This window comes from Octopus bimaculoides, chromosome 13 (genome assembly GCF_001194135.2).
Source record: "Octopus bimaculoides isolate UCB-OBI-ISO-001 chromosome 13, ASM119413v2, whole genome shotgun sequence".
NCBI lineage: Eukaryota > Metazoa > Mollusca > Cephalopoda > Octopoda > Octopodidae > Octopus > Octopus bimaculoides.
In genome coordinates, this window is record NC_068993.1 from 43822479 (window position 1) to 43834711 (window position 12233).

Consider the following 12233-nt stretch of genomic DNA (forward strand, 5'->3'; position numbering starts at 1 on the left):
ATATATAATTTTGTATGTATCTGTTTTTGTTGTTAGGCCTCATTGAATTTTCTTGTTTATTTATTGCAAAGTCTCTCCAGATAAACTGATTATCAGACAATTACCAAACATGCCTGCCAAACCAAAAGCTGTACGTTCAGAATGGAATGAATGTGCACAATGTGGGAAGATCATTAATTATCGACATGTCAGCAAGCATTCGTTACAATGTGGTGTTGTAACAGCTACAGAGACTTCTGGTTACTTGTACCATGGTACTCTGCATGGTGTCGTATCCAGTTTTGCTAAGAATAGTGAACTTTCATGTAAGTATTTTTTTTTTATTAGTAGTGGATGATTTTTAAAGGTTTTACATTTGGAATCTAAATCCTATACATGCATGTCATAGAATATGGATAGTCACACTGAAGGGTATTTGGATGACAATTCAAGTGCTCTTAAGTTCATAATTGCCTGAAAGGCATCATGTCCATTGCCAAAATACCTAACTCTCTTCAATCCACGCATAGCCATCATCATCATCATCATCATCGTTTAACGTCCGCTTTCCATGCTAGCATGGGTTGGACGATTTGACTGAGGACTGGTGAAACCGGATGGCAACACCAGGCTCCAATCTGATTTGGCAGAGTTTCTACATCTGGATGCCCTTCCTAATGCCAACCACTCAGAGAGTGTAGTGGGTGCTTTTACGTGTCACCTGCACGAAGGCCAGTCAAACGGTACTGGCAACGGCCATGTAGCTAAGAATTTAACTTTGTTTCTGCATGGCATCTTGAGCAAGAGTGTTTTACTATGTCTTCCCTACCCAGTTGAGGGATCGTGTCTTGTGAGTTATTTGGTGACTTTACAAGTGCTGGTGCCGTATAAAAAGCATCCAGTACACTCTGAAGTGATTGGCATTAAGAAGAGTATCCAGCTGTAGAATCCATGCCATAGAAACACTAGAGTATGATGCAGTCCTCTGGCTTGTCGGTTCCTGTCACACAATCCATCCATGACAGCATGCAAAATGGGTGTTAAATAGTGATGATGATATGTTCACTAAAGCTTTATGAATTGAATTTGTTGACAGAAACTGAGTGGAAGCTTTTGGATGTAATCTGGTCACTGGGGTGCCTTTAGTAGATTCCACTCTGTTGCAAGCATTTGGACTAGGTCTTCAGTTTGAGGATAACACCCCCCTTCTTCTCACTAAGTACTGTGTTCAGCTACAGTTTATATCTGTAAGCAGTAGGAGCACTGAATATCTCAGGTGTGGTTGTGTGGTTCAAAAGTTTCTTTCCCAACAACATAGTTTTGGGTTCAGTTCCACTGTGTAGTACTTTGGGCAAGTGTCTTCTACTATAGCCACAGGCCACCCAAAGCCTTGTGAGTGGATTTGAAAGAAGCCCATCATACGTATTTATGTGTGTATGTCTCCTTGTCTTGACATTGCGTGGTAATTGTAAACGATTGCTACTGTCATATAAGCAGTCATTCATTTCCAATATTCTCTGAGAACATATCTGACCATGGAGAAAGGTTATCTTACATGGAAACAGGTGAGGATTGGCAACAAGAAGAGGCATCTGGCCATAGAAAATCTGCCTCAGTTAACTCCATCTAACTCATGAAAGCATTTGGGTTGCTATTTCTAGCAGAGAAATTAAATAATACAAATTTTACATTTGAATAAAGCATTTATATTTAGTTAATAATCAGGAGTAGCATAGACTGAATATTTTAACATGTATTTTGCACTAAGACACTGCAGCAATATTGAATTGTTTACGATATATCCTGCAGTTCTATATTTAAGAGATGAGGAATTATTTACATTATTTACACTATTTACAGTTGACGGATATTTGTCCTCATCTTGTTTGTTGTTAACACAACGTTTCGGCTGATATACCCTCCAGCCTTCGTCAGGTGTCTTGGGGAAATTTTGAACCTGGGTTCTCATTCCTAGCGATGTTACTATTATTATATTATTATCATTATTACTATTATTAATCAGGTGGCGCCAGTGAATCGAACTCGGAATCTTGGGGTTAGTAGCCCGCGCTCTTAACCACTACGCCATATGCCCGTGGTTAAGAGCACGGGCTACTAACCCCAAGATTCCGAGTTCGATTCACTGCCGCAACCTGATTAATAATAGTAATAATGATAATAATATAATAATAGTAATATCGTTAGGAATGAGAACCCAGGTTCAAAATTTCCCCAAGACACCCGACGAAGGCTGGAGGGTATATCAGCCGAAACGTTGTGTTAACAACAAACAAAATGAGGACAAATATCCGTCAAATGTAAATAGTGTAAATAATGTAAATATATCCTGCATAATGTATTTTTACATTCCTCATTTATTTTATATATATATGTGTATATGAAGAGTGTCATGAAAAATTGCTAAGATAGCATGCTTACTTTTGGGTATATGACACTGTGTGTGTGTAAACATATGTTAAATGATAATAATATCACTTCTTTTTCTCTCTCTTTTCTTTATAGCTGATCAAAAGAATCTAAAGGTTCCTTCATCCATTAAAAGTGACTTGGTTTACCTTCACCCATCATGTTTGCCTTTTTGTAAACTGGCTATTGGTCAGCCATGTCTTGTTGATGGACAGTATGTACAAATTATCTGGCCTCATGCTTTCAATGACCCCTGCACTATTGTAATGTCGGATGAACTTTTGCTGAAACTCGACAAGAAAGTTGATGACAGTGTTTCAATCTGCTGCTTACCTCAGCCTCATTGGCAAGCATCTATTCTTCATCTACAACCAAAGTAAGTTACCTGTTATTATTATTATTATCATTATTATTAAAGGTGACACGCTAGCAGAATTGTTAGAAGCTGGGTAAAGTGCTTAGCAAGATTTCATCTGTCTTTATGATCCAAGGTCGACTTTGCCTTTCATTCTTTTTGGGGTTGATAAATTAAGTAGCAATGAAACACTGGGGTCAATGTAATCGACTAGTCTCCTCCCTGAAAATTTCAGGCCCTGTGCTTTTAGTAGAAAGGATTATTAGAGACAGCAATCTGGCAGAAATGTTAGCATGCTGGGTGAAATTCTTCATGGTATTTTGTCCGTCTTTATGTTCAAATTCTGCCGAGGTCAACTTTGCCTGTCATCCTTTCAGGGTTGATAAAATAAGTACCACTCGAGTATTGGGGTTGATGTAATCGACTATCCCCTTTCCCCAAATTTCAGGCCTTGTGCCATTAATAGAAAGGATTATTATTATTATTATTATTATTATTATCATCATTATTATTATTATTATAATAACAACGATTGATACTATTGTTATTACTTGAGGCTGTAAAGTGTTGAATAAAATAAATGCTTTAGTTACACTTCATCCTACCAGGATCATTTGTGCTTTTGATCCTTCTTGAGGAGGGAGCGATTGATAAAATAATGTACCAGTCAACTACTGGGCTCAGTATAATCAACCGTTTTGCTTCCCTCAAGATTGTTGGCCTTGTGTTAGAGAGACAAGTAGCCATGTATCTCCTCTTGCTGTAGCAGAGATACTTGATTACCCTGCAATATATAAAGGTGGGTGGGAGCAGCCGGAAAGAGAGATAAAAGTGGTACCGATGAGGTGTCAGGCATAGTCTTAAGATATAAGAAGGTGATTGTCAGTGAGAATAGGAATAGATGATTGGTAAGGATAGGTGACTAAGTTCACAAAAGTGTAAGAGGAGAGTGATTGATGGTTAGGGATAGCAGTAGAGGTGAAAGGTGAACAAGGGTGGAGGTGTGGTGAATGAGGGTAAGGTTGATGGTGTAAATATGTGTTTTTGTGTGTATGTGTGGGTAGGGGATATTTGAAAGCAATAGGACCGGCTCAGGAAGGAGGAGGTAATAAATGACAGTACAGAAAGGTGAAGAGCAGCAATATAATAAAATTGTAGATAGATGACAAATAGGGAGATGGATATGTAGGGAGGATGTACAGTGGCAGAGATGGATGTCAGAGGTGTGTAAGGATGGATATAGTGAGTGGCAAACAAAAGTAGAGAGGATGTTGATGGTAGATATGAGAATATGTTGAGAATGATAGCAGATATGAAAGGGTGTTAAGGATGGTAGGCATAAGATTAGTTGAGGGAAACGAGATATAACTGGTGGTACAAAATGGGATAGTGGAAAATAAAATGGGAACAGATGAACTTGAGAATGAGGAATAGATGTTAAAAGGAAGTGGTTGCAAGGAGAAGGATAAGTGGTAGCACAAAGGGAAGATGAAATATGCAGTTTTGCTCTCATAAAATATATATGCCTCATAAGGTATTAAACAACCCAAGAGTAGAAGACACTGACTTGAAGTGGCTTGCAGTAGGATCAAATTCGGAACCATGTAGTTATGAAGCAAACTTAATGACATGGCTATGTTGTGTGTATGTATTGAATTATAGAAATATTTATATATTGTAGGTGTTGTAAAGATTTCCATTCATCTAATGATTTCATCAAGTATTTACAGTTGAAATTAGGTGAGTCAGATTAGTGTTTTCAATTCTTTCGAATATAAAAAAATCATTTATTTACTAAAAAAATGACCAAATAATGAGATTATTATTACTATTATTTTTAAAGTGGCGCCCTGGCAGAATTGTTAGCATGCTGGATAAAATGCTTTGCAGCATATTCTGAGTTCAAACTCTGCTGAGGTTGACTGCCTTTCATCCTTTCACGGTCAGTGAAGTAAGTACCAGTTGAGCACTGGGATCATTGTAATAGACTGGCTCTGTCCCCTAAAAAATTTCAAGCCTTGTGCCTATAATAGAAAGGATTATTTAGATGGTGAGCTGGTATAATCCTTAGTGTGTCAGACAAAATGCTTAGCTACATTTCTTCTGGCTCTTTGTTCTGATTTCAAATTCCACCAAGGTTAACAAGGTAGTATTTGTTCCCACTTTTAGTGGTCAGTTTTCAAATCCCACATGAGATTATCTTTACCTCTCATTCTCTTGGGGGTGATAAATAAAGCTTCAGTCAAATACTGGAATTCATGTAATCAACCCCCTCTCCTCCCCACAAAAGTTGCTTGTTTTATGCCTAAATTAGAAACAGTTATTATTATTATTATTATTATTAAAACTATTACATGCTACATTAGTTAGCAGAGACATTGTCTTGAGGTTTGGTAACATGTCACTTCAAATCTCATGAAGAATCTTTCTTAAAGTTCTTGCAGAAAACTTGATTGTACTTTTCAGCAGATTGACAATGTAAGCCTCAATTCCTACAATCACTGGTATTATAGCCGTCTTTGAGATGCCACATGTTTTTGATTTCAATCAGTAAATCTTTATATTTTCTGAGTGTATCAAATTTTTTCACCCAAATATTAAGATCACAAGGTATGCTCATGTCAATCAATAAACAGACTTTATTGTTTTAGTCTTTCACAAAGATATCTGGTTTATTAGAGTTGATGGTCTAGTCTGTGTACTGGGAAGTCCCAAAGGATCATTAGACTTTCTCTCTCAGTTACAACCTCAGAGTGGTGCTTGTACCATTTGTCAGCAGTTTTGATTTTATGATGCCGACATATTAACCAGTGTAGATATTGGCCAACTCTGTCATGTCTTGATTTATACTCTATAGGTGCTAAAACTTTACATTCATTATTATTATTATTTACTTTTAATCTGCATGTTTGTTACAATCACTTGCCAAGACACCCCTGCATCTTAGGGCGAGTGAAGGATAAAAGATGTTACAGTATGACTGAAAGCTTGAGGAGGGGAAGTGGCAGGGTCAGTAGCGAAGTATCTTCATGTAATACAACATAGACATTTAAATTGATAGGGTTTTCTAAGGATGTGGGTAGTACTTGTCAGCACAATCTTTTGAATTTCTCTGAGACATAGTTCTCCTGGGATGTTACCTAGATGGTTCTGAAATCCCATTTTTATCATACCTAGGACAACTACAATAACAGGAACAGTTCTTGCTTTAACATGCCACATCTTTTGTATTTCAGTTTCCAGGCTCTTACATTTACTTAATTTGTCAAATTCCTTTACAGATATATTTTTATCAGTGGAAACACTAACAAGTATTTTCTTCCCTATCCTTAATGACTATGTCTGGTCAATTAGTCTGAATCATTCTGTTGGTGTTGACTGGAAAATCCCAGAGGATAGTGACATTTTTACCTTCACCGACTGGCTCAGGATGATGTTCATACCAGTAAGCAGGAATGCTGCTTTTGTAGTGTTTACTTATTTTCCAATGTAAATACTGTCCTACCCTATTGTGGTAATTTTTGTATTTGTTTGGTGTCAGCACAGGACATCCCGAGACGAGATGGTGTATTGTTTCGTCAAATGTATTGCAGAATCTGCATTTAGGGTTAGAACCACTTTGAACAATGTTAGCCTGGTAGTTTTTGGTAAGCAAACTTTGATCTTGTGCCACCAATATGACACCTTCAGTCTCTGCTTTCTGTTCTAAAATTATCATCATCATCATCATCATCATTACTATTATTATTATTATTATTTAATTGAAGATTTTTGTTTTTCTGTAATTATTATTAATTACTTTTCTATATTTGACATTTTTCAGAAGGGAAATTCTTCTGTGAGAACAACAAATTTTCTGTTAATTATTATGGTCAAGCATGTTCCTTTACAATAACAAAGATTCAGGGATTCACAGAACATTTGTCTTTCCAAGTCTCTAAATCCAGATCTGTAGAAACAAAAGGAACAGACAACATGCTAGCTGATAGCATGAGTAAGATGGAGATATCATCAGAAAGAATCACTTCTTTTGCTGACATACATCCAGAAACTCCTACTTCTACTAAAGTAAAGCAGAAAATCTCTTGTGAGAAAAAAATCTTGGATGAAAACTTATCACAAGATGAGAATTCTCTAACCACTTCCTGTACGTCCTTAGAAAATGAAAATCCTGGACCATCTAACTCTTCGTGTAGTCCTTCAAATTCATTTGTTGAAGCCTTAAAATCACCAGTCCAAGTTTCAACTCCATTATCTTCCTCAACTATGCAAGGTTTCCACACACCATCGAAGGCTAATTTGACATGTGATATAAATTGTGAGAGGACATTTTTTAAAGTAACCACCAACACTAAAATTATAGTTAATGGTTCTGAGAAGAAAAGTCAAATGAAGAAAGCTCCTTCAGTTTTTTATTCAACCATTGGAGGTTTGGATGCTCAGATAGCTGCTCTACGAGAAACAATAGATTTGCCACTATCATCACCAGATCTCTTTAGTGCCTATGGTAAGATTTTGTATTCCATAAAACTCCATATATGATACATACTTTTTTTTTATGCCAGCAAAAAGAGAAAAGGTATGCCCTGGATATTACTGCATCAAGTCCTATAACTCATAGGGCCAGTTAGTTTTCATGTCACATAAGTGACCCAGATCACAACATTCCCCAGTGAACAGGACACCCATCTGTCACAGGATTATTCATTTGTAACTGAGTGAACTGGAGCAGCATGAAATGAAGTGTTTTACTCAAGAACACAACACACTGCCCAGTCCAGGAATCGAAACCATGATTTTACCATTGTGAGTGCAGCACTTTAATCACCATGCTACAAGCATTCATGTAATTTCTCACCAAAACCAACATTGAAATTAGAGTGCATTTAATACATGACATTTGGTGTTAAAATTTTTCCCCCAGCCACTTTTATTTATAAAAAAACAAAAAGCAAAAATACATCTGTTATAAAGCTTTCTATATTTTAGATTATATTTTTTATTATATATCAATGTGTTTTATTGAGACACATTAAAAAGTAATCTGTTTGAGCTGTTGTAGATTATCTATTCCTGTAGTAGATGTGTATCTAATTGGCACTCTGTCAGTTATGATGACAAGGGTTCCATTTGATTTACTCAATGAAACAGCTTGCTAATGAAATTAAAACATGCAAGTGGCTGAGCACTCCACAAGCACACATACCCTTAGCATAGTTCTCAAGGAGATTCAACATGACACAGAATATGATAAGGCTGGCCTTATGAATTACAGACACAACTCATTTTTGCCAGCTAAGGGCACAATGCACTGCTAGAAATCAAACTCAAAACCTCATGATCATGAATCAAATACACCCAACCACTAAGCCAAATGCTTTCACTAGATGTATAGAAGATGGTATTATAAGTTTTTAAGTCAATTTAGGTTTGAAATTCAAGAGGTGTATTATATATTGATTTTACAGTGTATGTGTATTATCATCACCATCATACATAGTTCTCCTGGGATGTTACCTAGATGTTTCTGATATCCCTTTTTTATCATACCTAGGACAACTACAATAACAGGAACAGTTCTTGCTTTAACATGCCATAAAAATCTATCTATTCTGTACCATCAGATGTTATCTTATACATCTGCTGTCAATGAAGAATATTGCTTGAAATGTTAGCCTTATCCTCTTCTTTATAGCAAAACACGTTTTGATTCTTTATACTCATTATTTGCAGACATAGCTCAACAAATTTTCTTGGATCCTACTGTCTTTATTATGTTCTTTCTGTTAGGTTCCTGTCAACCTTAGAGATCTATTCATTTTGTAAATTCCTTTACAGGTCTTTCACTACCGAAAGGTATTCTTTTATATGGTCCTTCTGGGTGTGGAAAAACTCTTTTGATGAGAGCCATTAGCAATGAAGTTCAATGCTTTGTCAGTGAAATTAAAGGCCCAGAAATCTGGAGCAAGTAAGTCCATTTCTTTCTTAATCCTTTTGTTGCCATATTTTTACTGAAATACACTGTATTTCTTTCAATTAATTAAAAGAATATTGAAGAATATAGTAAATTAACTTTGTCGGTATTAAGCTGATGTTTGAGACATGAACTAACATGGAATTTTAATTGTAAGTTTTAATTTAGATCACTTTAAAACAGGCAGGTTATACAATAGATCCAAAGGTAATCTCAAGTGGGTTTGTATCAAGGAGTTAAAAGGGATATGTGGCATATATGTCTGTTCATAGTCCAGTTTTAATATATAGCTTCATATACTGTATTAATGCTCAAAAGAAAGGCATGAATATCAAAACATCTCATTTTCACTGCATGTCTGTAAGTCTTGTGTTTAATTATGAAATGTGTATTGAGCATGAGCAGTCATGGTGAGGCCCTAAACTACAAGTTCCCATCTTCTAGAGAGTCTTTTTGGCAATGTTAAAAGAGAATAAGGAAAATAACAGAAAATTTAATAATAATTATCATTGTCCTTTTTTATGTTTGATTTTGGCATTTTGACATGGATTGTATGAATCTTCTTGAGACAGTATTCTATGACTGGACGCCCTTCCTGATGTCAACTTTTACTTGTTTTCAAATAAGGTACATTATTCCACTTGTCTTGACATATTGAACTGTTGAGCTGCAGGACATTACTACCCAAGTGCTATCAATGCCGAGACACAGAAACGAACACTCATACACAACATCACATATGCACATGCACATACACACACATACGTGCACACACATATAGGTATATATATATATATTTCATCATCATCATCATTATTTAATGTCCATTTCTTTTCATGCTGGCATGGTTTGGATGTGTCTGTGTACACATATACATGTGCACGCGCGCGCACACACATGCATGCATACATACATCTTTAATATCCAGATTACAAATTTACATTTATACCAATAATAATTGGTGCACCTAGTTTTGTAAGTAGATGCTTAACTGTCGATCTGGATAAGCTTGGATTTACCGAAAAAGAAATCAACCAACTGATTCACACATTACAAATGCAATCTGTAAGCGGAACAGTAAAACTCTGCAAGACTTTTCTCAGGTTTAAAATGTGACATTGTTTTTGTTATTTGTGTTCCAACAATGGAGCTTTGTACCTTTGTTAGAAACCAACTCCTTCTTCAAAGGAAGAATTTAAATAATTAGAAACAGAAAAGAACATATATATATACACATGTACATAATGGGCTTCTTCTGGTTTTCAAAATCCACTCACAAAGATTTGATTAGCCTAGGCTATGGTAGAAAACACTGGGATCAAACCCATAACCATGTGGTTGTAAAGTGAAATTCTTAACCACACTTTCATGCCTATGTCTAAGACATTTGCTTAAATAATTACAAAATAATAAAATCCTACAATTTACTTCTGCACTTTCACAATCCTGATAGTGTCTGTCAATTTATTTCCCCATTTTTACAGCTTTGCAAATGAGACGTAAAAATAAAACTCACAAAACTTGTAGCCCATAGCTCAGTACTCAATTTGTTTTGGAATATATTAAATATACTCAGCCCCTTTTTGAATATATTAAATTTCGCTGACATCTTTCTTCTTCTCAATTATTCTTCTCTTGCAGATATTTTGGAGATACTGAATCTCGTCTGAGGGAAATTTTCAGAAAAGCAAAAGAAAGGTATTTTTCTTTTATTTTTTATCTGTATATATATGTGCGTGTGTGTGTGTGTGTGTGTGTGTGTGTAACCACCACCACTGCCACCGCTGCTGTTGCCAATACCATGTTAAAATTGTCTGTTATGTATATTAACATAGGTTGGTTAGGTCTGCAATACCGTAAGGTCTTCAAGTAAGTATCTCAGTCCTCTGCCATTGTATTATCTATGTGATGAAACCCAAATTTCTCAGATCGGGCAATGTCCCGTTAAGTTCTAAGTTTGAATACTACAGGGATCAGCTTTTCTTTTCTTTTTTTTTTTGATAGTCAATTACTTACATAAAATTAAGTACCATTCAAGTGTTGGAGTCACTTCAATCAGTTAATACCCCCCTCCAAAATTTCTGGTTTTGAGTTTTTGTATAAAATTCATCATCTGGCAGGGGTTGGAGGGTTTGACAAAAGTTGGCCAGCCAGAGAGCTGCACTAGGCACCAATTGTCTGTTTTAGCATAGTTTCTATGGCTGGATGCCCTTCCTAACACAATATTATTATTACTGTTGTTGTTGCTAGTGGTGACGGTGGCAGTGGCATCATTAGCATTTCAGACAAAATGTGAGTATTTTGTATCTCTATAAGGATATCAATCAACCTTGTATTGAATATTGTTGTCATCTTTAGGCTGGTGCCTCCTGTGAGTGTTTTAACTTGCTTAATCAAATTATCAACATGGTAGGTCTTCTTTCTGCTGTGTTAGAGTCCTTGACTCATTGTCAAGATCTTTCTGCATTGTGTCTTTTCTGTAAGTATTTCCATGGTTATTGCCCTGATGAACTTTCTGGTCTAGTACACTAGTGTCAAAGACCTTTAAACATACTACCCACTTCTCTTCCCAGATAATTCTATTAAACTTTCTATTTGTTGTAAATCCCTTTATTGAAATAGCTTTTTTCCTCAAAATGCCACACTCTTGTTTTCCTTTGATTTATAATATTCAGTCCTTTAAGTTTTCTGTCAATTATCATCTTTTGAATTTGTAGGCCCCTTTCTTTCCCTTCTTTCTTGTCCCTTATGCTACAGTGGCTTCAAGCCTTGTTCACTACAAAACCATATGAAAAATAATTCCCTCTGTCCAGTGTTCCCACACTTTGTTGGCCTACTACTTTATGGAGTTTAGCATTTTTTTTTGGCATGGTACAAGTACTAATGAGGTTACAATGTCCCCTGCAAGACTATTGACTCCTTCCTACTCTACATCGTTTCCAATCTTTGAAGCAAGTGTGAAAAAAATGGGTGGGTAGAAGAGAGAATAATGAGCAAAGGAATGAAAGAAGAGAGAGTATGAATAGGAGCAAGAGGATTGTAGAGGAGAGAGTGATGGAAGAGAGACAGAGATAGTTGTGACAAACTTTACATCAATGTTGTTCTGTCAAGACACAAAATATTTGTTATTACTATTGTTAACTCTATGTCAATGTTATCCTTTCAGGGCACCAAGCATCATTCTGATTGATGAATTAGACAGTCTTTGTCCCAAAAGACAGAACAGCGCTACTGAGCTAGAGAAACGAGTTGTCTCCACACTCCTCACTTTAATGGATGGCATCAGCAATGTATGCATTGGTTTTATCTTGCTGTGTATTTATTTTTCATAAGTATGTGTGTGTGTGTGTGTGTGTGTGTGTGTACCACTATGGATATATATATCAAAGCTTGGTCCTCACCCCACCCTTCCTGTTTATTATTGATAGGTTTAATACTGCAGGCTTCAAGTGAGTGCTCTTCCAATTCACACACACACACACACACACACACACACAC

At 36.1% G+C, this 12233-nt stretch overlaps 1 protein-coding gene across 3 annotated transcripts in view; it reads left to right on the forward strand.

Moving 5' to 3' along the window:
• Nucleotides 1–12233, forward strand: part of LOC106874188 (ribosome biogenesis protein SPATA5) — a 32166-nt gene that overhangs the window by 6127 nt on the left and 13806 nt on the right. For 2 of the 3 annotated variants that reach the window (XM_014921843.2, XM_052972446.1), the window contains exons 2-8: nt 72–305; nt 2503–2782; nt 4443–4501; nt 6585–7268; nt 8600–8729; nt 10377–10433; nt 11902–12025. In XM_014921843.2, the coding sequence (XP_014777329.1) occupies nt 110–305; nt 2503–2782; nt 4443–4501; nt 6585–7268; nt 8600–8729; nt 10377–10433; nt 11902–12025 (1530 nt within the window). In that variant the 5' untranslated portion in view covers nt 72–109. Of the gene's footprint in view, nt 1–71; nt 306–2502; nt 2783–4442; nt 4502–6584; nt 7269–8599; nt 8730–10376; nt 10434–11901; nt 12026–12233 lie in introns of those variants that run through there. The other variant, XM_014921844.2, reaches the window with a different exon arrangement.